This window comes from Prionailurus viverrinus, chromosome E1 (assembly GCF_022837055.1).
Source record: "Prionailurus viverrinus isolate Anna chromosome E1, UM_Priviv_1.0, whole genome shotgun sequence".
NCBI lineage: Eukaryota > Metazoa > Chordata > Mammalia > Carnivora > Felidae > Prionailurus > Prionailurus viverrinus.
Genome location: NC_062574.1, coordinates 46,935,156 through 46,958,358, shown reverse-complemented (window position 1 = coordinate 46,958,358; position 23,203 = coordinate 46,935,156). Strand labels below are relative to the sequence as shown.

At 57.3% G+C, this 23,203-nt stretch overlaps 1 protein-coding gene across 6 annotated transcripts; it reads left to right on the top strand.

The window, feature by feature from the left end:
• The first annotated feature begins 3,773 nt into the window (after positions 1–3,773).
• Positions 3,774–22,012, top strand: HID1 (HID1 domain containing). Of its 6 annotated transcripts, none has more exons than XM_047833586.1 (19): positions 3,774–3,974; positions 9,241–9,390; positions 9,922–10,092; positions 10,635–10,745; positions 11,346–11,452; positions 11,717–11,833; positions 13,161–13,383; positions 13,565–13,621; positions 14,438–14,578; positions 14,757–14,847; positions 15,090–15,241; positions 15,349–15,427; positions 17,263–17,427; positions 18,531–18,839; positions 19,179–19,285; positions 19,791–19,871; positions 20,472–20,563; positions 20,707–20,865; positions 21,118–22,012. In XM_047833586.1, the coding sequence occupies exons 1-19, from the start codon at positions 3,909–3,911 to the stop codon at positions 21,179–21,181; spliced, it is 2,442 nt and encodes an 813-aa protein (XP_047689542.1). In that variant the 5' UTR covers positions 3,774–3,908; the 3' UTR covers positions 21,182–22,012. The 6 variants fall into 6 exon arrangements, with proteins under 6 accessions (XP_047689542.1, XP_047689541.1, XP_047689540.1 ...); XM_047833585.1 differs by having other exon boundaries at positions 10,635–10,748; XM_047833584.1 differs by having other exon boundaries at positions 10,632–10,745.
• Positions 22,013–23,203: the final 1,191 nt, after the last annotated feature.

Sequence of the window (23,203 nt, the reverse complement as noted above, 5' to 3'; positions counted from 1 at the left end):
CCACAGGTTCCACAGTGACCAAGACTGACACATTTGCCTCCTCTTGCCTGTGTGTTCTCCGTCTTGTGTTTTCTTTGCTACAGTATTTCGGAGCAAACCCTGGTCATTAGGCCACCCTGCCTCTCTTCAGTATATGCACTAAACAATATCAACAGTGGTTAAAAAGCAATCACTGGGTGGCGTCTGGGTGGCTCAGTCGTTTAAGCACCCAACTCTTGGTTTCGGCTTAAGTCATGATCTTGCGGTTTGTGTGTTCGAGCCCCGCGTCCAGCTCTGTGCTGATCAGCGCAGAGACTGCTTGGGATCCTCCCTCTCCTTCTCTCTCTGCCCCTCCCCTGCTTGCGTGCTCTCTCTCTCTCTCTCTCTCTCTCTCTCTCTCAAAATAAATAAATAAACTTAAACAAACAACAATCATTGGTGGGATTAAGGAGGATGTTAAGTTTAACCTAGAGACAGTAAATACGTGGTGGGGATAAATGGATATCTTTCCACCTAGATGTATCAGTGGTCACTTTCCTCAAGATAATATTTTTTCCAGCCTACAGGGGCAAGAGTGCCCAGGGACCTTATAAGATTTCCTCAAGATGGACACCAAGATTTCCTGAGGAGCAGAGCACCCAGTGAACAGGAGAAGACCTCCTGAGGTTGGAGGAGGATAAGTGGATTTATTTAAATCCATCCCGTGAAAGCTGATGGGAGGAGCAAGGTCTCTGGATGTCGAGTAATATTTTGGTGCCGCTGGGAGTTCCTGGTTGCAAATCCCTGAAATGGCTCCGAGTGATGGACAAGACCAAAGGGCTCACGATTACTCCCTTGGGATGGCCAGTTAACACCTGCTCTTGGTTTTTGTTTTTTTTTGAAGTAAAATTTATTGAGGCACAGTTTACATACCATAAAATCTATCCCTCTTAGGTGTATGTGAACTTCGACAAACATACGCAGTCATTGAACGACCACCATGATCATAGCACAGAATGTTTCCATCACCCCAAAGAGTTTCCTCATACCTTTTTTTCCTTTTCAAAAAAATTTTTTTACAGTTTTTTAAAAATGTTTATTTATTCCTGAGGGAGTGAGCAGGGAAAGGGCAGAGAGAGAGGGAGACACAGAACCCGAAGCAGGCTCCAAGCCTGACGTGAGGCTCGAACTCACAAACTGCGAGATCATGACCTGAGCTGAAGTCGGATGCTTAACCGACTGAGCCACCCAAGCGTCCCTAAAAATTTTTTTTCATGTTTATTTATTTTTGAGAGAGACAGCGAGAGACAGAGTCTGAGCAGGGGAGGGACCGAGAAAGAGGGAGACACAGAATCTGAAGCAGGCTCCAGGTTCTGAGCCTGATGCGGGGCTCAAACTCACAAACCAGGAGATCATGACCTGAGCTGAAGTCAGATGCTCAGCCGAGCCACCCAGGTGCCCCTCCTCATATCTTTCCATAGTCCCATCTCTCAGCCTACTCCCAGCCCAAGGCAACAATCCCTTCTTTGTTTTCTGGCCCAATGTTTTGTCTTTTTCCAGAATGTCCTATAAATGATATAATACAGTAAGCTGCCTTCTGTGTCTGGCACAGTACTTTTGAGATTCATTCACATTGTTGCTGCCTGGATCAGTGGTTTGCTCCTTTTTGTTGCTAAATACTAGTCCCATTGTGCCGGTGACCCCCAATCCGTTTATCTGCCAGATGATGGACATTTGGGCAGTTTCCACTCTTTGGTGATTATAAATGAAATTGCTGTGCGCATTACACAGGCTTTTTGTTTGGATATATGTCTTCATTTTTCCTGGGTAAATACCACAAGTGGGACTAGTGAGTCATGTGGTAACTGTATAATTTAACTTTATAAGAAAATATAAATGCTCCCCATCCTCACCAGTATTTGGTATTGTTGTTTTTATTTTTTTAACCCATTCTAATAGGTGTGTAATAATTATTACATTATGGTTTCAATTTGCAGCTCCTTGATGACTAATATTCCAAAAATTTTTTAATGTTTATTTATTTTTGAGAGAGAGAGAGCTCGAGGGGGACAGAGGATTCGAAGCGGGCTCCATTCTGACAGCAGTGAGCCCAGTGTGGGGCTTGACCTCACAAAGAGTGAGATCTCGACAATCTGAGCTGAAGTTGGACGCTCAACTGACTGAGCCACCCAGGCTCCCCAAGATTCTGAAAATTTTTTTAATGTTTTATTTTATTTTTGAGAGAGAGAGAGAGAAAAACAGAGTATGTGGGGGGGGGGGGGGCAGAGAGAGAGGGAGACACAGAGTCCAAAGCAGGCTCCAGGCTCCGAGCTGTCAGCACAGAGCCCAATGTGGGGCTCGAACTCATGAACTGTGAGATCATGACCTGAGCCAAAGTCAGTCGCTCAACCGACTGAGCCACCCAGGCGCCCCAAGATTCTGAATTTTTAATGTCACTGCGGCCTGGACTGAGGTTGGGTGATTTGTAGAGTAGACTGGATTTTAATTATTTTTTTTAATGCCAAATAAAGACACTATTCCTTTGTTATCTTGGAGGGATTAGAAAAGCCACAGAGCCTGCCCAGAATGTTATCCAGGGCAGGGAAAACCCACCTCTGGAGCAAGGACAGAGCTATCCTTCAGAGTCTGCTCCTTGGGTGACAGGGCAACATCCCTGTCCCCCTCCTCTCTGCCTCCATGCCTGTCCCACCCTGCTTCGTGCCACCCTTTCACTGGATAGATGGTCCACCCCTCATTTTTCACCTGTGGGATTCCTATTTAAGCTAAATGCCACCTTTCTTTGAAGCACCTTAGGATTTCCAGAAGCTTCCAGACACAGCATGCAAGATGATATGGACAACATGCTGCCTCTCTTGGTGCCAGAGTTGGATTTGCTGTTTTGGTTTTGCTCTTTAGCAGTTGTGTGAGTTGTCATTCCTTTGGGCAAGTAGTGTAATTGCTTTGAACATCAGTTTCCCCTCCTGTAAAGTGGGGCTAATACTTACCTCAGAGGTAGGTTTTTCTTGTGTTAGAGGCATCATCATCATTGATAACATTAATTTGCCTCTATCAAAGGCTCACTCAGCTGACCCATATTTACTTCTTTCCTCGTTTCTTTCCCAAGCCAATTAATTGCTCATAAAGGGCAGGCCCCGTGACTTAAGCTCCCAATGTCCCTGTCCTTGACACAGTGTTAGTAAATAATAGTCCCGCAACACATTTTGTTGAAAACAGATGGACCTCCAAGCATTCTCAGGGAAGGCAGGTGGCCAGAAAGGAGTTGTGGGACCTGGGGGACCCTCCCACTCTCATCAGGCCAGGGAGCTGCTTTTCTGGAGCCTGGGGCTTGTGGCTGGAAAAAAGCGGGGCTGTCTGGCGATGTGGGTTTGACAGGTCAAATAAAAGGGAACCAGGAAAGCAAATACCGAGGGGGGGGGGCGGGGAAGGAATGGGGAGAATCGGGATTGACAAGGAAGGAACTCAAAGGAGAGGGCTGCCTAGGAAAGTATGGGCCCAGAGTTGCGTGGGACCAATGGTGAGGATGGGGGCAGGGAATGGGAGGCTGGGAGGGTTGCGGGCCCTGGCGGCAGAGTGGAAATGGGAGAGCTGGAACAGGGACAGCGCTCTGAAGCCGAAGGGAGGGCGCAGAGGTACGGGGTCCGGGGGAGCAGGACGCCTGGAGTGTGGGGCGACAGTGGATCCGAGGGGGAGACTCCCGGCGCACGCAGCGGGCGGGGCGGGGCGCGGCAGGTGCGGGGGCGGAGCCACGTGAGGGCGGGGCCAAGTGGGGAGGAGCCTGGAGGGGGCGGGGCCGACGCCGGGCCCGCAGGCGGGGTGCGCCGCTCCTCTTCTGCGAGAGCAGCGGGGGGCCGCGGAGCTGGAGCTGGAGCCGGAGCCCGGGCCGGGGCGGGAGTCGGGGCCGGGGCCGGGCCGGAGCGGGCTCCAGCGATATGGGGTCGGCCGACTCTAAGCTGAATTTCCGAAAGGCGGTGATCCAGCTCACCACCAAGACGCAGGTGCGACCGGGGCCCCGGCCTCCCCACCCACCTGCCGGGCTGGGGGCTGGGCAGGGCCGGGGGGCTGCGCGAACTTGGCTTGTCAGGAGATGGGGGACCGGCTGGCCTGCAGGGTGACGCTGAAGCCAGGGCCGGAGTGGGACCCTTGGCCTGTGGCCCAAGGCTTCATCCCCTAGCCCTAGTCCCTCACCCCCAGCCTCCTCTCCCGGGAATATCCCTCTATCCGCAGCCGCTGTTGCCACCTTAGGCTGACGTGTGCCTACTCCCAGAGCCGGCATCGCTGCTGTCCGCCACCTGTCCCGCCCCCTCCCCCCACCCCACCCCCGCTCCCGCCCCTCCAGCCTCGCGTCTCCAGCTTCCCCTCCTTCCCGCCCCCATCCACCCATCCACCTCCCTGCTCCCCTCCCTGCCCCTCGGTGCCCGAGGTTCCCAGACGCACAGACCCTGGCTGATTCAATGCAAACAAAGCCGGGCCGGCGCCTGCCGGGTCGGGGAAAACAGCTGGTGCGCGCTGGTAGCGGCCTCTCTGGGCCCAGGTCGATGTCCACAGCAAGGGAAGGCCCGGGTCTTCCTGAGAACGTGCAAAGAGTGGCGGGCAGCACTGCAGCCTAGCAAAGAGACCTGTTCCCAGGCCCATGAAGTCCGGTTTCCCAGCTGGGGATCACTGCTCCAGGGGGCTCCTCCTCTGAGGCCCAGCGGTGGGGATGGCTGTGTTTTCAGGTACCCTCTGTTCTCTGGGTCAGGGCTGACAACCCTCCAAGTTGTCTTTGACTGGCTGGTGTGGGGCCTGGGGATGTCTTTCAGCCTAGTCCATGCCTGCACACTCCCCTGAATTCGCCAAGTGGCACAGGGATCACCTCCTTGCCCCCAACATATAGGACCTGGCCCCAGCAAGGCTGCTTCTCTGCCTGCCCCTTCTCTCCTTACCCCTTGAACCAGGCTGCCCTGGCTACAGAGATGCCCAGCCTTGATTCCGCAGATCCCCCACTTTCAAGGGAGTCAGGACTGCTGTCTGGGACTTTCCTCTTACCCTTACCCCCAAGGGCTCTCTCTTGTTCATGGCAGTTAGAGTGGGACTGAGGGAGCCATCTCCCCACAGCCAGCTGGTCACAGCTCCAGAGGCTGGGCCTCTCGTCTTATACTCTCTCATTCCCACGAGAGATAGGTCAGGTGCCTGGCAAATGCCCAGGGCCTCTGGAGAGTCCAGACCCAGCTAAGAGGCATTTGATAGAAACCAGATTTGCTTCTCAGCCACCTCCCTGATGGCTCCTGATTCATTCTAGCACTTGGCTTTTTGGGGATGGGGCTTCTAGGTCTATGGGTGGGAAGTGGGCCAGTCCCTCTGTGTGGGGCCACAGGGAGAGGAGGGAGGGAGGCAGACTCCCATGTTTACCTACCAGGGGAAGGAAACACCTTGTTGGAGGAACGAACTATGGGCTGTTGGCTCAGCAGGCAGGGTCCTTTGCCAGACCAGCAGGACTAGCTCAGCCAGGTCCCAAAGGATCTGGGTAGATTAGATTCCTACCTGCGCTGGCCCTCTCCCCAAAATACAGTGTGCCCATGGCTTTCCCGGCCCTGTTATGGAGCTGGCTGTGATGCTACTGTCCCGTTTCCCAGCTGAGGACAGTGAGTTGGCTTGGGTCAAGACTGGAGCCGGAGACCAGGCTGGGTCTCCCTCCAGAGACCAGTAGGGCCCTGCAGGTGGGAAGGGACCTGGGGTGGCCTGAGGGAGAGACCCTGAAGCCTCCGGTCCTGCAGAGTGACTTGGCTTGGGCAGCTGGGGAGGGAAGACCAGATCCCAGTTGGTTGTTCCAGACCTTGCCACTCAGAATCCCCAAGGAGACTCAGGCCAGTGGTCCACAGGGTGTCCTCTAGTCTCAGATCCTTAGAGGCTGTGCTGTGAACACAGATGTTTGTTCTGGGCCGCAGACAAACCGACCCAGCACCTTTTCCTGTGGCGTGGACGTGAGCCACCACTGCTGGGCCTTCCCTGTCTTCCTGCACTGCATCCTGTTTTCTTCCTGCCCTGGGCTAGGCCCGACCCTGGTCCTGAGGCTTAGCAGTTTGGGTTGTGTTTCCTGAACCTTCCCTAGGATGGGTGGGGCGCTAGAAGGAGGACCTTCCTGGACCCGGAACCCTCCCCTAGATCCTGCCTTTTTGGAGATTCTCTCTGTAGGCCAGGTGAAACCTGGTGGGTCCATGTTTACGTGTGTGCACATATATGTGCGTGTGAATCTGTGGTGACACGGTCCTCCAGGACAGGTCACCCTTAGCAGACTAGAGCACTTGTGGTCCTTCCTTCCTTCTCACCCCCAGCAAGTTGAAAAGATGTAGCTGGGCCCCTAAGCTGGTGGGGGGTCTGGCCTGAGCAGATGTTGGCAAAACCGGGCTAAGAATATCTGGTTTCCCACCAGGGTAGTTCAGTTCCTGTGCCCTGGCAGCAAGAGCGTTCCTACCTCTGGCAAAAATACTCTTTTCAAAAAAGACGGGCTTGGACTCTAGAAGCTTCCGTGAGTTGTGTGGAGCCCAGCTCAGGTAACTGAGACTGGAGCTAAGCTGTGTTTCTCCCCTCAGAAGCCTGAGAGGCTCCAGTGACCCTGGCCAATACCCATAGCATCAGGCCAGCCTGGGGTAGCCAGGTGATGGTGACCGAGCTGAAGCCAGGTGATGGTGACCGAGCCGCAATGGGAGCCAGAGAGCTGGGACTCTCTTCTGCTTCTTGGTTGGACTAGCCTGGGGCCTCCTAAGTTTCCTTCTAAGTCTCTCTCCTCATTTTGAATTCAGTCCCTAGGTGATACTTGCCTGATGAACTGGGCCAGAGGTCAAGTCCACTGGTGCTCAGATGAGTTTCTGCCCCTTTAAGGGGGTAGTAACCACCTGGGTGGTGGGGAAAGTGTCAGAGATGGGGGCTTCCCAGAGGTGCTCCCAGGTTTTCTAGGATGTCCTTCCCCACCCTAATCCTGGTCACCCACACTGTGTGTGTGTGTGGGGGGGGGGGGGGGGGGTTGTGGCATCCTGTGACTCCAGTGACTGTCAGAGGGCTGTCCTGGCTGAGGGCAGGAGGGCCAGCAAACCCCAGCCCCAGGGCCCCTCCTTTGGCCTTTGTTCTTCTCCCCAGCTAACTTGCTCTACCAGTTCTGAGACTGAGCAGGCCCTGGTACCAGGCCTGGCCTGAGGGCAATGGCCATGTGCTGTCCCCCAAGTGCTCTCCTGTAACTTGGAAGGTGGGGGGCGCTGCTTGGGGAGTGGACCAGGGTACACGTGGACCTTGGTGAGGCTTTCTACCCCACCCGGAGCTTGGACAGCCCCACTGGTGCTCAGCCCTGCCCAGGGACTAGATTGAAGCGATCTCTAGGACTAATGATGGCCTTTCCCTGAACAAATATTGGCTGAACATCTGCCATATGCCCCAAGTGCAGGGTCAAGGAAACGGGGCTGGTGGGCTAATGGGGCCTTGAGGCAGGTGCATTGAGACCCTGGAGTCAGGGCCTATGATGAGTGACTGAGGGTGGGGAGCAGAGTTCCAAGGTGGAAGCAATCCTGTCTGGATCTAGAGCTCTGGGAGAATTCTTGGAAGAAGGGGATTCAGAGGACGGAGTTATTTTTAAATGAGATATATATATATATATATATATATTTTTTTTTTTTTTTTTTTGATGGTAAGAGTAATGCACACTGTGTGTGGATTTGTGTGGTAGCAGGGCATTTATCAGCGCTTTCAGAGAAGGGAGAAGGCTGGGTTGATGGAGCAACCAGGGTCTCTTGTGGGAGCTGCTTTTCAGAGGGTGCCTCGGACACCCTGGCCCTCAGCAGACGAACATTCAAAAGGAAAAAGTAGTGATGCGTGCGCTTGCCAAAAAATATCAGTTAAAAAATAAAAACCACCCAGAGAGTTAATCTCTGTGAACATTCTGTCATTTTCTTCTAGGCTTTTATTGCTGTATAATTTAGCAAAGATTGTGACCACCTTGCAGTTAGTTTTTACCTTATCTTTTCCACACAGTGTTGTACCTTGAGTGTTTTTCATTCATTAACACTCCTTGGGAACACGGTTCTGGTGGTTTGCATAATAACCTGTTATATGGAAGTGTCTTAACTTTTTGAGTGTTCCCTGATTGTTGGCTAGTTAGGTCGATTCCAACTTCTCACTATTATCAACCATAGCACGTCAGTGAGCATCCTTATACGTGCACCTGTCTGATCATTTCTTTAGGGTTTCTAGAAGTGGAATTGATGATTCAAATTGGTGCCCTCTGTGAACTGCCTATGTGATTCAAAATGCACAACTGTGTTTAAGGTGTGTCACTTCCCTAGGACCGGTGGGACTTTGGAATGTGCTAGAAGGGTGGGCATGCGGGGAAGAGGGGACAGTCCAAGCAAAGGCAAAGAGAAGTTGTGACAGGGTTGTGTCATAGGGATAGGACATACTGGTGTGTGTGCGTCCGTGTACAATATGTGTGTGTGTGCATACGTGTGTAGATACGTGTGCACACATGTGTGCACGCATGTAGGTATGTTAGGTCAGATCTTGGCTGACTGTCTGGCCCAGGTCTGGACTCAGTCCTGCAGGCAGTGGGGAGCCCTAAAGGTCTCTATGGAGGGAACAGTGCCTTCGGTGCTGTGCTTTGAACATGGGTTGGGGGCAGTGTGGAGGCAGGATTGAGGAGATAAATTTGGAGGTGGGGCCCTGGCAAGAGTGGACTGAGCTGCGGTGCTGGCAGTGAGTGCTGAGAGGAGCAGGGGCAGTCAGAGAGCCATGCGGGTTGACTCCTTTAGACTTGGGTGCGCCGGGAGAGGGTGGAAGCCGGGGCCGGAGGGGAGACGGTGAGGCTGGGCTTAGGCGGAATGATCATCCATGGATCATCCATCGTCTTGCCTTCTTCCTTGGGGAGGGGCGTGACCTGGGTCCCCGGGCACTTGACCTAGCAGCTTGGCCTGGGGAGGTCCCCAGGTGGGGAGGCCCTGCCAGAGGAGGACGGTGAGTTTCCCTGTGCCTCAGGGACTGAGTTAGGCTTTGGCTGCCGAACTCCGTGCCCGGCTGACCTCTGGCATCCGCACCAAGTGTCTCCAGCCTGCCTGTGCCAGCCCGGGCTCGTGATGGCTGAAGCATGGCCCCCACATGGGAGGGCTCCTGGGCACCAGCAGGGATGGCACAAGGGGACCGTGGCTTCCTTGCTGGGGCTCCCTTGGCTACAGACTGGTCAAACTGTGGGCCTGTCGGCAAGGGATAGTGTAATCACTGTGGACACACCGGGTCCCCCCACAGCCTGTGGAAGCCACCGATGATGCCTTTTGGGACCAGTTCTGGGCGGACACGGCCACCTCGGTGCAGGATGTCTTTGCCCTGGTGCCAGCGGCAGAGATCCGGGCTGTGCGGGAGGAGTCACCCTCCAACCTGGCCACTCTGTGCTACAAGGTGAGCGCAAGTTACCCCGTCCCTCGCTGCCACTCCCTGCTGGGCCATTTCCCACCCTCCCAGGTGGGCGCGGAAGCTGGCCCAGCCCTGGGGACCGACAGAGCAGGTCCCCATGACATCCCGCCTGCCCAGGTCTGGGCAGTCTCAAGGTGGCACCCACCTGGACCCGCTGGCTGGGCTCTGGCAGGGAAGTGATCCTGGCACCCACTCCCTGTGAGGGCTTCCTCCGGCCCCCACCTTGCTGAGCACCTTCCCACACATCCGCTTATTCAGCTCATCCTGTGTGGTGGACGCTGTTACTGTCACCATTTTACAGATGACGAGACAGATTCAGACAGGTGGTCACTTAGCAAGGTCTCAGCCAGTGAGCGGCGGGCTGGGCTCTCCAGTGAGGCTGCTCTCTGGGCCACTTCCCGTCCCCCTGGGCTGACTGAGCCAGTCTGCCTCTACCCCTCCAAAGCCTGGAGTGACCCCAAGTGTCAGAGCCCCACTCCCCACCCTTCTAGTGTACCCCTCTGCGTGTCCCCACAGGCCGTGGAGAAGCTGGTGCAGGGAGCGGAGAGCGGCTGCCATTCGGAGAAGGAGAGGCAGATCGTTCTGAACTGCAGCCGGCTTCTCACCCGTGTGCTGCCCTACATCTTTGAGGACCCTGACTGGAGGGGCTTCTTCTGGTCCACAGTGCCCGGGGCAGGGAGAGGAGGGGTCTGTGGGCCTGGCTGTGGGGCTGGGTGGGAGGTGATGGGGAGACAGGGAGAGAACCCATTTGGGGTTGGTCACATTCCTCCAAATCTCTTGTGGCATTTGGGAAGTACGCGAGTAGGCGAGTAGGGGGTGCTGCTGAGGAGGGGGCTTCTCCCACAGGGGTCTCTGCCCCTGCAGCTGGGCAGATGTGGGGCAGGGCAGCTGGGCACTTGCCCTCCCTGGCTGCCCCCTCCCGGGCCGAGAGCAGGACCCCAGTGATTCCCAGCAGGCCTGAGGCTCTAGAGTTTTAGGGACCTGGCCTGGCTCCTCCCAGTCACTGGGGAGGGTTTTTCCTCCCAGGGTCCCAGCCCTGCTCCTGCTCTGGCCCCCTCCTGCCTAAGGAGGTTTGAGGTGATTGGGAATCTACTTCCTTTCTCTTCTGCCTCTATCTTCATCCCACTGCCCATGGGTGCCTGCCTGGGCCCAGATCCCAGCCGCCTTCTGGGGCCACCTCTCCTTGGCCAGTGACCACTGAGGGGGCCTATATGTTATGTCCCTAGCAGGGAGAGGACGACGACGAGAATGCCCGGCCCTTGGCTGAGTCCTTGCTTCTGGCCATCGCTGACCTTCTCTTCTGCCCAGATTTCACTGTCCAGAGCCACCGCAGGAGCACTGTGGTGAGAGCCCCCCAGTCTTCCACCCCTCAGACCGGGGAGGGCTCTGGTCCTGGGTTGGGGCTGGTTGAAGTTCCCTGGGGCGGGACGCTGTGAGGGCAGGGGCTGCTCTGGGAGAGCCAGGCAGGTCTGGGAAGGGCTGGTGGCTGGTACAGCTGGAGAGGAGCCAGCTGGTGCCTGGCCCTGCCCCCTGTATCCGGGAGGCTGGCACAAGCACCCATTGTCCTCGCCTAGGCAGTGGGTGGGGGGTGTGGGGCTTGGACGGAGGAGGTCTGGCCCTCTCACTTCCTGGGGGCCCATGGACTCGACCTTGAGTGTTCTCTGCCCCCCACCCCCACTCACCTCCAGGTGCACCCAATTCCGTTCCCTTCCCGCCCCCCCCCCCCCCCCCCCCGGCCTCAAGCTGGACCGAGGAAGTAAAAGAACCAGAGGAGAAAAATGAGTTTTCAAGAACATTAATTTCTTCCCTTGTGCATTATCACCTGGGGCATTTTGAGGATCTGTCTTTAGGATAATATGAGGGTCTCTGCCCCCAGGGATGACAATGTGGGGTCTTGATCACTCACTCCCAGCCTGATCACTCTCTGACCGTGTCCCCAGGACTCGGCAGAGGATGTCCACTCTCTGGACAGCTGTGAATACATCTGGGAGGCTGGCGTGGGCTTTGCTCACTCTCCCCAGCCCAACTACATTCATGACGTGAACCGGTGAGCTTTGGTTGGACCCGGAGCCCACGGTGTGGCTGGACCCCAGGCCTTCGCCCCACTCCCCGGCTCAGAGAGGGAACCACGCATGGGGTCTTTCAAGGAGACCCTGTCCACTTGGGACCCAACATCAATCTGATAGACATAAAGTGGGGTCATTGCTTTTCATGGACTTGAGCTGGGGCCGGGCAGGGTGGGCATGCCCTCCTACAGGAGAATTGCCATCCTCAGGTACTGAACCCCCTGCCGTAACCCCCCCTCCCTAAGGATGGAGCTATTGAAACTGCTGCTGACATGCTTCTCTGAGGCCATGTACCTGCCCCCAGCTCCGGAAAGTGGCAGTACCAACCCGTGGGTGCAGTTCTTTTGTTCCACGGAGAACAGGTGAGGGGCCCCTGGCCTTTCTTTCCATTCTTCTGGTTCCAGGCAGCTGGGAGCGGAGGCTGCTCTCCAGCCCCGAGTCTTAGTTGAGGGGAGGTGCTGCCCCCTGGTGGTGATGGCTTGTAATGTACCGACCACACGTTGTGCTCTCAAAGTCCAATGTCCCAACTGTGTGTGGGGGGGGGGGGAGGTTGGGGTAGGGGAATGGTGCCTGGGTCCTCCATCTAGAGCTGTGCTGTCCCGTAGAAATATAACGCCAACCGCATATGCAAGTGGAACATTTCCCCACTAGTGACAGTAAAAGAATAAAAAAGAAACAGGTGGACTTAATTCTAATTTTTCATTTAACCGAATATATCTGAAATACTACTACCATTGAGCATGTAACCAGTGTGCAGAATTATTGAGCGGTTTTACATTCCCTTCATGCTAAGTTTTCAAAATCCGCCGTGTAGTTTATACTTACATCTGCATTCAGACCAGGCACGTTGTAAACTCTCAACGGCTACATGTGGCTTGTATCCAGCAGTGCCACTGAAGAGTGGCTGGGGAGAAGGCATCGTGAAATACCCCGAAGGATGGGGAAGCCTGGCCCACATGGGGGCGTCCCTGGGCTCTGGGGGCACATGGTGGGACTTAGAAGCTACACATGCTGTGCAGAGCTGTGCCCAGGGTGGTGCAGGCAGCTCAGGAGGCTCCCTGAGGGGAAGCCCCCCACCCTGTGGGACCCCAGCCCATTTTTTGAAGTCCCAAGGGAGGGTATCTGCCTCTCAAAGACCTGAGGGTCATTGTCAAGCCTGTAGATGGTGCAGTACCAAGAATGGACCCTGATGTAAACTATGGGCTTTGATGATGTGTCCACGTAGGTTCGGTGTGGCAAAGTGCCGCGTGCGGGAGGCTGTGCGTGTGTGGGTGCAGGGGGTACAGGGGAATCTCTGTTCCTTCCTTGTGATTTTTGCCGTGAACCTAAAACCGCTCTAAAAATAGTCTTACATTAAAAAAAAAATAGGCTTTAGCCCTTGGGAGAAAAATCTAAGGGGTATCGACACGATTTCCCATATAACTGGCCATCCCTCTCTTGGTAATAAATTCCTCTGCGCTTGGCCCAGCCTGGCCTGGGTTCTGGATGCAGGCAAGGACAAGGCGGGGTGTCTCTCTTAACTCAGGAGGGGATCAGCCTGGTTCTGTAATCTGGCTCCCAGCCTAGGGCGAGCGCCGGAACACTTGTGGAACGAGGGGGTGGCCTGGCTGACCCTCCTGCGTGGCCACCTGGGCGGTGGGCGAGGGCTGGTCTCGTGGTCTCCGCAGCCTCGCCCCTCCTCTGCCGCAGACACGCCCTGCCCCTGTTTACTTCCCTCCTCAACACCGTGTGTGCCTATGACCCTGTGGGCTACGGGATCCCCTACAACCACCTGCTCTTCTCCGACTACCGGGAACCCCTGGTGGAGGAGGCTGCCCAGGTGCTCATTGTCACCTTGGACCATGACAGTGCCACCAGCGCCAGCCCCACCGTGGACGGCACCACGACAGGCACTGCCATGGATGACGCGGACGTAAGGATGGGAGTGGGGGAAGGGCAGCTGGCCCTGCCAGGCTCGGGGCACTCTCTTTAGCAGAGCTGGGCAAGGGATACCAGGTGGGCACCTCGTGGTGAGCCTGGGGATGTCTGAGGGAGCCCTGGGGTAGGGGCAAGGGGTGAAGCCACCCGCTTATCCCAGGCTCCACTCTTGGCAGCCTCCAGGACCTGAGAACCTGTTTGTGAACTACCTGTCCCGGATCCATCGTGAAGAGGTGAGTTGAACACTCCTCTTGCTCCGGTGGATTCTCAATGCCCACCCCCCACAATGGTTATGGCCTTGCAGGGGGGTGAGGGGTTGGACACGAGATGGGGTAGGGGGAGTCCTGACCCCTACAGGAAGGAACCAGGGTCCCTGTGGACTTGGCCACCCCTGGTGAAACCGTGATGGCAGGACTTCGAGGGTTTTTGAGACGCAGAAAAGGGCTGATGGCCTCAACTGGGTAAGGACAACTGGGCAGGCTTCCAGGAGGAGGTGGCTCTGAGGTCAGGTTTTGGTCAGGGGAATGACAGTGGCCTTAGAGGCCAGGCAGACCTGAGTTCTTGTGTCCTGGGACCTTGGGGGAGGTTCTTGTGTTCCCAGAGCGCTGGCTTCTGCGGCTGTAACATGGAAACAGTAACTGCCCCCTTGCCTTGTTGAGAGGATTTCTTGTAGCAGGTGCTGAGTGAGTGACCGCTCTTTGAGAATAGTAGAGTGTGCCTCCGGTGTGACAGGGCGATGGGGAGGGGTGGGGGCATGGCATCGGTTAACACAGAGTCCAGTTCAGAGTGTGGGTGTGGGGGGTCACTAAGAGCAGCCTTGCTCGGGGACAGGGGAGCCTGTGGTCTGGGGGAGGGGCAGGAGTTCCCTCCGGACCTGCCCTGGACTCAGCTTCCTGAGGGGCCTGCATCAGGACAGCTATTGATGACAGAACCTGGGCCTTTCAGGCTCTAGAGGTGGGACCAGGCTCCGGGGGAATGAGGAGGCGTTTGTGGGGAAGCCGCAGCCACAGAGGGCTGGACTGGACAGGTCCCCGCTGTCCCCCACTCAGGACTTTCAGTTCATCCTCAAGGGCATAGCCCGGCTACTCTCCAACCCTCTGCTCCAGACCTATTTGCCCAACTCCACCAAGAAGATCCAGTTCCATCAGGAGCTGCTGGTCCTCTTCTGGAAGCTCTGTGACTTCAATAAGGTGGGCTGGCCTTGGGGACCTGGCCTGGTGGGCAGCGGTCTCCCCTGAGATGGGGAGCGGCCACTCTGGGTAGCCCAGGGTTGGGGACAGTGTCTGGGGACACTCCCAGGATGGGGAGGGGGTGGGGCAGAGCCGTCTCCCCCCTGACCCTGCCCACCTGTCCCCCCTCCCCCCCCAGAAATTCCTCTTCTTTGTGCTGAAGAGCAGTGATGTGCTGGACATCCTGGTCCCCACCCTCTATTTCCTCAATGATGCCCGAGCGGATCAGTGTAAGGCTGGGGGCGGGCATGAGATCCCGGGTGTGTGTGTGGGGGGGGTGCTTCCTTGTAGAGGGGTGGGTCGGGCCGGTCTGTGCTGCCCCCCCCCCCCCCCCCCCGGGAGCTCAGGCTTGGGGCTCTGACCTCCCAGAAGGGACTTCTTCCTGGGCTTCTGAGATGGGTCTCTGCCCCGGGCTCCCTTCCTCCCCTCCGCACCCTGTGTGGTGACTTACTCTCATTACCGCCTGCCGCAGCTCGGGTGGGCCTGATGCACATCGGAGTCTTCATCCTGTTGCTTCTGAGCGGCGAGCGGAACTTTGGGGTGCGGCTCAACAAGCCCTACTCAGTGCGCGTGCCCATGGACATCCCGGTCTTTACCGGTACCCACGCAGACCTGCTCATTGTGGTGAGGGGCCTCCCTCAGCCAGGGCCTGGGGACGGGGGGGAATGTCCTTTTGGCCCAGTCTGGAGGTGGAGGGGACCCCACGGCCACCCCTCTGCCTCCTCGTACAGGTATTCCACAAGATCATCACCAGCGGTCACCAGCGGCTGCAACCCCTCTTTGATTGCCTGCTCACCATCGTGGTCAACGGTAGGGGGGCTGGGAACCCGCCTTCCCAGTGTTCACCACCAGGTGGCGCCAGGCCACGGGCTGACCGGCCGCGCCTCCCTGGCTCAAACCCCTCCCTTCCAATAGCAGTATGATGGTAGCTTCCTTTACTCTGGTCAATTTTCTAGTAGCCACATTAAAAACAACAACAACAACAAAACAGAAGCAGGTGACAATAATTTTATAATACATTTTATGTAATCCACTCTATCCAAAATACCATCATCTCAACATATAATTGTACCCCATGCAAATTATTAGGATATACATTTCTTAATTTTTAAAATTTATTTATTTATATAAAAGTTTTAAAATGTTTATTTTTGAGAGAGAGAGAGAGAGAGAGAGACAGAGCGTGAGCAGGGGAACGGGCAGACAGAGAGGGAGACACAGAATCCAAAGCAGGCACCAGGCCCTGAGCTGTCAGCACAAAGCCTGATACGGCACTTGAACCCAACAAACTTGGGATCATGACCTGAGCTGAAGTCAGACATTTAACCAACTGAGTCACCCAAGCGCCCCTTAAATTTATTTATTTTTGAGAGAGAGAGAGAGAGAGAGGGGAAAAAAAAGATCAAACGAACGAGCGGGGGAGGGGCAGAGAGGAGGATAGAATCTGGAGCAGGCTTTTTCAGCAATCTCACAAACCGTGAGATCATGACCTGAGCCGAACTAAAAAATCAGAGCCACGTAGGCGCCCCCCCAAATTATTGGGATATTTTATATTCTTTTTCACATCCAGTCTCCAAAAATCTTGTGTATTTCACAGGTGCAGCACATCTCGGTTAGAAGTAGCTTTGTTTCAAGTGTTTAAATGGCCACAAACAGCTTGTGGTGACTGTGCTGGACAGCACGGATTTGGACAGTGTGGTCTCAGGGCGCCAGGATGTGCCCCAGCCTCCCGCAAGGACTGCAGACCCCTGTGTCCCAGGGGAGGGGCTCAGGCTGGCTGGCGTGCAGGGCCCAGGAAGCAGGGTGGCTGTGGGCTGAGGCAGGATGACTTATGTGCGGCTGACTTTTGGAGAGGACGTCTTGGGAGGGAGTGGATTGGACTCCAGAGTTGATGGGCCGGAGCTGGGCCCTGGAGGCCCCTAGGTGCACCCTGACCTCTGGGGCCAGAACCGCACCTTCCCTTACTGGTTCACTCCCCGGCTCTGTCTCACACATTTTAACTGAGCACTAAGTGTAGCTGCTTCTGAGAAATGCATTTGTGAACGAGAAAGCCACCGTCCCTGCCAGCCTGGTGAGGGAGAAAGACACGAGACAAAGAAGCTCACAGATCGATACATGGCTTCGTGCCATGCACAGTGCTTTACCTCTGACTCCCCCTCACAGGCCCTGCAAAAAATAAGTTTCTAATTATGCGTGGAGTATCCGTTTCATATTCCAGAAAGACTCACGGATCCTGAGTTTGTATCCCTGCTCAATCATTTTATAACGGGGAACTTTGGGCAAGTTTACAAACCTCTCCGAGTCTGTATAAAAATGGGGATGGTTTCATCTGTGTCCGGACCCGCCTCCCTGCCCCCCCCCCCCCCCGCCGCCGCCGCCACCTTTCAGAGGTGTGGCGAGGAGTGGGCGAGAGGCTGTGTATGAGTGGCTCTGTGGACAGTAGGGCTGTCCCCCTGGAGTCCTGTAGAAGGCGTGGCCAGTGTGGCCTTGGCCTCTGAGGACTCGTTCTTCCTGGCTTTGTGGGGGCCTTTACCGGCAAGGGGCAGGCAGGGGTTTGTAGCAGGAACATCTCATCCTGTTCAGGCTGGGGGTGTGCAGGGAGGGCTGGCGGGGGCCCCAGGAGTGAGCCGGCTCCTCCCCTGCAGTGTCCCCCTACCTCAAGAGCCTGTCCATGGTAGCTGCCAATAAGCTCCTGCACCTGCTGGAGGCCTTCTCCACCACCTGGTTCCTCTTCTCTGCTGCCCAGAACCACCACCTGGTCTTCTTCCTCCTGGAGGCCTTCAACAACATCATCCAGTACCAGTTTGATGGTGAGGCAGCAGCCCGAGCCCCTGGCCTGGATGGGAATCAGGGCGGGCAGTGCGCAAGGACACCTTCCCGTCTAAGGAGGACACAGCTCCCTGTCCCGCCGCCCTCAGTCCATGCAACATGCATTTATTAAGCACCTGCTGTATACCAAGCTCAGTGCTGGGTGGAGGGGATACGGTGGAGAGCAAAGCAGAATGCTTCCTCCCCTATGGAGCTGCCAGCTGGGGATGGAGGCACGGAGGGAGGCTTCAAGTGGACGGTCACCCAAACAAACAGGTCACCTTAAATCTGATGAAAGGGAAGTTTGGAGTGGCGCCGGCCCTGTGAATGTTGTAAATGCCAGGCTGCCTGCTGTAAATTCGGGCCTGGCCACTTGTTAGCTCTGTGACTGTGGACACATAACCTCTCTGAGCTTTAGTTTCTTTGGCTATAAGACAGTCATAACGATAGTACTAAGAGTCCTTATCTCTGAGGGTGTTGGGAAGAATAAATAATACCCCACAAGAAGCATTTAGCAGAGTGTCTGGCGACTTCAATATTAGTGGTTATTATTGTTTCCAAAAGGAATATTTGCACTGATCGTGAGGGGGGAATGGGGGTGGGGGAGGGTAGAAAAGCATCGTGTGGGGTGGCAGCATATGCAAAGGCCCTGGGGTGAGATGCTGAACTGAAAGCAGAACAGTGTGGTGAGAGGCAGGACTAGAGAGCTGGATGGGGCATTGAAGGCCCAGAGCCGAGGGGATTCAGTGTGGGCAGCAGAGCACAGGCCCAGGCCATATTGTCCTTATTGTCCTTCCTTCCTGGTGACCTGGCTTAGGGACGTGGTCAAAATATTGAACAGCTGGCTTGGTGTGGACACTGACACGCTGGGCCTGCCCCACTTTGCCAGTGTTACCCCTTAGTGTGCTGGGCCGTGAGGGGGTCTGGAAGGGACTGGGGAGGGGCACGGGGGGAGCTCATCCCAGAAGCTCTTCTCCAGCAATGTGACATCTCGGTATAGCCACTGCCACTCCCACTGCCAGGTGCCAGTCTTTCTGTAGCTCCGTCTCTTGGGCACCCTGTACCCTCTCCTACCTCTGGGGTCAGACGCCCTCCTGTCCTCCAGACTCCCCCTCCCAGAAACCTGCCCGGCTGGAGGGGGAGGCGAGGGGGCCTCCCCGAGGTGAGGCGTGCTCCCTCTCTACAGGAAACTCCAACCTGGTCTACGCCATCATCCGAAAGCGCAGCGTCTTCCACCAGCTGGCCAACCTGCCCACCGACCCGCCTGCCATCCACAAGGCCTTGCAACGGCGCCGACGGACGGCCGAGCCCTTGTCCCGAACCGGCTCACAAGAGGGCGCCTCCATGGAGGGCTCCCGCCCTGCCGCCCCCGCCGAGCCCGGCACTCTCAAGACCAGCCTGGTGGCCACCCCAGGTCTGGCCCTGGCGGGTGGCAGGGGGGTGTGGGTGCCTGCGTGGTTGGGGGACAGACAGGGTCTCTGGGATGTCATGCAATCTCTGGCAAAGGGCATGGCCTGAGTTGGGAAGCCGAGGGTACAGGAATGGCCGCAGGGGTGGGGGTGAGGATATTGGGAGGCGGAGGAGGACTAGCTTGGTTGGGGGGTGGGACTGCGCCTCAGAACTGGGTGTGCGGGGGTCAGGCATGGCATCGCTAAAGTGGGGGAAAGAGGGGGCCTCGCGGGGCCCAGTGCAGATGCTTCCTCGGAGGGGCCCCACAGCAGGTGTCCTCACACCCACCTGCCCCCACCCCCAGGCATTGACAAGCTGACGGAGAAGTCCCAGGTGTCAGAGGATGGCACCTTGCGATCCCTGGAGCCCACGTCCCAGCAGAGCTCGGCGGATGGCAGTCCCACTGCAGAGGTGGGTGACGGGGGACTCCCACAGTGGGGTGAGGTTGGGACTTCCCTTTCTCCCCAGCCTCTGCGGTGGGGGCCGGGCCAGGGTGCTCTGGGATTACCTGCAACAGAGGGCAGAAACCCAGTGCCCAGGGCATCTGGGGACTGGGGGTGCTTTCACAGACCTCTCCCTTGTTTACTGGTCCCAGGCTTAAGCCCTTGGCCTTCAGACTCCTCATCCATCAATCTTATCTGAGCTGAGCTGGCCTTTACCCGACCAGCCCAGTCAGCCCCTAGCCTGAAACCTGTCATCAGGCTGGGCTGGGTCGGGCAGGGCCTGAAGCCCAGGGCAAAGGATACTGGGCTGGGCTGTCCCCACCGTTCGGAGTGAGCCCCCCGCCAAGGGGGCCAGTGTCATTGCCTCCTAGATTCCAGGCTAGGGGAGGGCCTGGGAAGAAGGGCTTTCCCTCTGTCCTCTGCCCCATGGCTGCTCCCTGTACCCCTCACTCCTGTCCCTTCCCTGGGTGCAGGAGCCCGGCCAGGCATGGCGGGAGCAGCGGCGACTGTCCAGCGCGTCGGCCAGTGGGCAGTGGAGCCCAACATCGGAGTGGGTGAGGGTTTGGGCAGGTGGCTCTGAGGTGGGGGCGGGGTGGGGGCTCTTGGCCCTACGAACAGCTCAGTGAAGGCTCGGAGGGGAATGTGTCCAAATCCAAGAACGAGCCTGGGAGCCAGGCTCCAGATCACTCCTTCCGGCTGGGTGACCTTGGACTCTCTGGCTGGGTTGCTTCCTCTGTCTACATTGTTCCGGAATATGCTGCAGGGTTGAACTCCAGTTGCCCACAGCACTGGCTTCCTTACTAAGCTTTCCTTTCCAGCTTCCTTCCCCAGTTCACTTGTCCACTCCCTTGTGTGTGTCCTGTGATCACTACTAATTGTGCTTCAGTGGGGATAAACGTCCTACTTGGTCATGTCATTGTGAGGATCCAAGGGGACAGCTTTTGGCACGTAGTTTATGCTCGATGACAGGCCACAGCTCTTGCCATGAATAACCGTCAGTGTTCATGGGCCCTGCCCTGGGCCAGGCCCTTGTTGTGGTGAGCGGGGACCCTTTCTGCCCCGGGGAGCCCGTGCTTCTGGGTCAGGGGTCAGGCCTATCCCCTCGCCGGTGGGGGCTGCTCTCCCAGCCCCAGGAACCCCCGTCCCTCCCCCAGGTTCTCTCGTGGAAGTCCAAGCTGCCACTGCAGACAATCATGAGGCTGCTTCAGGTGCTGGTTCCCCAGGTGGAGAAGATCTGCATTGACAAGTGAGGCCTGGGGAGGGAGGGGGCAGCAGGTGGGCCCGGGTGGGGCTGGGTGTGACCGGGAGCATGGGTCCCATGCTCCCCTCGACTTTCAGGGTGGGTATCCCCCTGTGGGCACGTTGGAAACCATCCCCTCTTCCTGGCAGGGGCCTGACGGACGAGTCAGAGATCCTGAGGTTCCTGCAGCATGGCACCCTGGTGGGGCTGCTGCCCGTGCCCCACCCCATCCTCATCCGCAAGTACCAGGCCAATTCGGGCACGGCCATGTGGTTCCGCACCTACATGTGGGGCGTCATCTACCTGAGGTGGGTCTGCCCGGCGGGGGTGGGGGGGCGGCGGGGACTCAGCGGGGGCCTCCGCTCTGGGTCCCGGCATGGCAGTAGGCTTAATGTCAAGACGGTCAACCAGGAGGGTCTCGTCTAGTCGAGGGTGGGCTCCCACTGCCTAGGGTGGGACAGCAGAGTGGAAGGGGTTTGGGCTGTACCACGTCCTAGCTCCTCCCCAGTCTTTCCTGCAAGGCCTCCTAGCACCCCCGTGACAGCCGACTCCCTCTGCAGGAATGTGGACCCACCTGTCTGGTACGACACGGATGTGAAGCTGTTTGAGATCCAGCGGGTGTGAGGCTGGGACCGGGGGAGGGTGGGGGCCCTGGCCCCTTGATGCTCCCCTGACTCCGTGTTCTGGGCTTTAAATGACCACAATCAGAGCTGGGGCTGACAGAGTGGCTGAGTCCTGGGGGGCAGGCTCTAAAGGCCCCTTGTAGCTGGGATGGTGGGGACAGGCTGTGATCAAACCCCTTTCCCTGCCCTCCCCCTCCCCAGAGGGGCATCTGGGTGGCTGTGGACTCACAGGAGCCTCTTGTCTCCAGGGCTTCGGCCCTGGCCAGAGCCCCCGCCTCACTCTGGCTCCCCCTCAAGACCCCTTTTCTGTGCTGCCCACCCCCAGGGGCCACGGTGCCCTAATGGGCTGCCCTACAGGGAGCTGTGAGCTGTCCCTTAAGGCACCTGGCAGGGACGGGGAGCCTTTCCAAGCCTCCTAACCTGGAACCACCTGGTCCAGGACCAGGCTTGCTGCTGGGGCCCAAAGGAGGAAGGACAGTGTCCGGGTCACTTGAGGAGGAGACCAGGGGCTACTAGACTGCAGAAGCCAGACTGGGGGACCTCCTGCATTTTAGGGGTTTGCAGTGGGGTGTTGAGGGTCTCCTGCTATATTCTCTCTGGTCAATGGATGTAGCCTGACTCTCTTATCCAGTAGGGGCAGAGAAGGGTGGGGAGGGAACCATTCGATCCTAACTGCCCCCACCCGCTGCCTGGATGACTGGGGGGCGGAGGGGGCAGGATGCCACCCCTCCACCCTTCAGCTCTGGCCTCTGGGTCTCCCTCACCCTATTTGTGTCAGTACAATCTTTGCTGTGTACAATCGGCCTCTTTACACAATAAACCGTCCTCTCCATGTCCTGGCTCTTTGTGCTTGGAGGGGAGGGGCTCGGGCCATGGCTCTTGTCTTCAGGGGAGCTGGGGACTCTGTCTCCCAAAGTCAGTCCCCAGAGGGCCCTCAGCATATGCCTGGGAACCAGCATTTATCATTTTCTCGGGTGGGGAAATGGAGGCTTGCATCCTCTCACCCAGGATGCGCCCCCCTGGACTCTGGCCACCCAGAGAAAGCGCCCAGGCAGGAGAGGACAGAGGCTTGCCTCCCAGCCTTCTGCACGGCCCCCAGGGGCTGTGCTGGTCCCAGGAAGCCACCAAAACAGCACTGGGGGCCCCTGGGGCTGCGGCCCTGTGCCTGGCAGTGCCCAGCATCATGGGGAGGGGCCCAGAGGCCTGCAAAGCCTGGGCTGCCCTCCCTGAGCCTCACCCTGGGCTTCACCTGGGGCCCAGCCCACTGTTTGCACTGGGCTCAGGGTGATGGATGGGCCGTCAGCGCCTCTGCCCCTTCCACCAGTGGCTCAGAGGATCCAGCGGGCCAGAGGCTGCAGTCCCTGTGCTAAGCCAGGTGCAGAAAGTCACCTGGGGCTCTGTGCCAGGGAGGAGCGTGTTAGTGAGGGGTGGGGGCATGTGAGAGCCCTAGCCCCTCTCCTCACCTCCTCCCATGAACCAGGCAAGGGAGGGACTGGGTTAGACACCTCCTGGCCCAGAAATGGACCATCCCGGCCCCAGAGCCCTGACCAGGAAGACTGTCCCTTCCTACCATACTCGAAGTGACAGCTCTGTCCCTGAGAACAAATGTCACGAAGCTTGAATGTAATCGATCAAACAAACAGGGTTTATGGCAGCAGGAGAGAGCTGTTGAACTCTTCCTGGTAGCTAATTAACGAGCTCATTAGGAGACAGGGTATGTGGGGAGGGAGGGCCAGGCCCGCTCGCTGGGCTGCAAGCTTCTAGAATGTCCTGGGCTGAGCTTGAACCAAGTACCCTCCCCACAGAAGGAGGCAGACCCCTGAGATCAGTCTGGGTGGCAGCGCCCCCCCCCCCCCCCCCGCCAGACTCTGTCATTTAGGGCTGTCTGTCCTGGAGAGTAGCCGTGGGGGGCTTCCTGGGATGTCCCCTGGGCTGTACTGATTGTGGTGGTGAACAGGGGCAGGCATGCGCCCAGTCCTGGGTGTGAGCATCAGAAGCTCAGTGTCCAGGCCCTGCCCTTGGT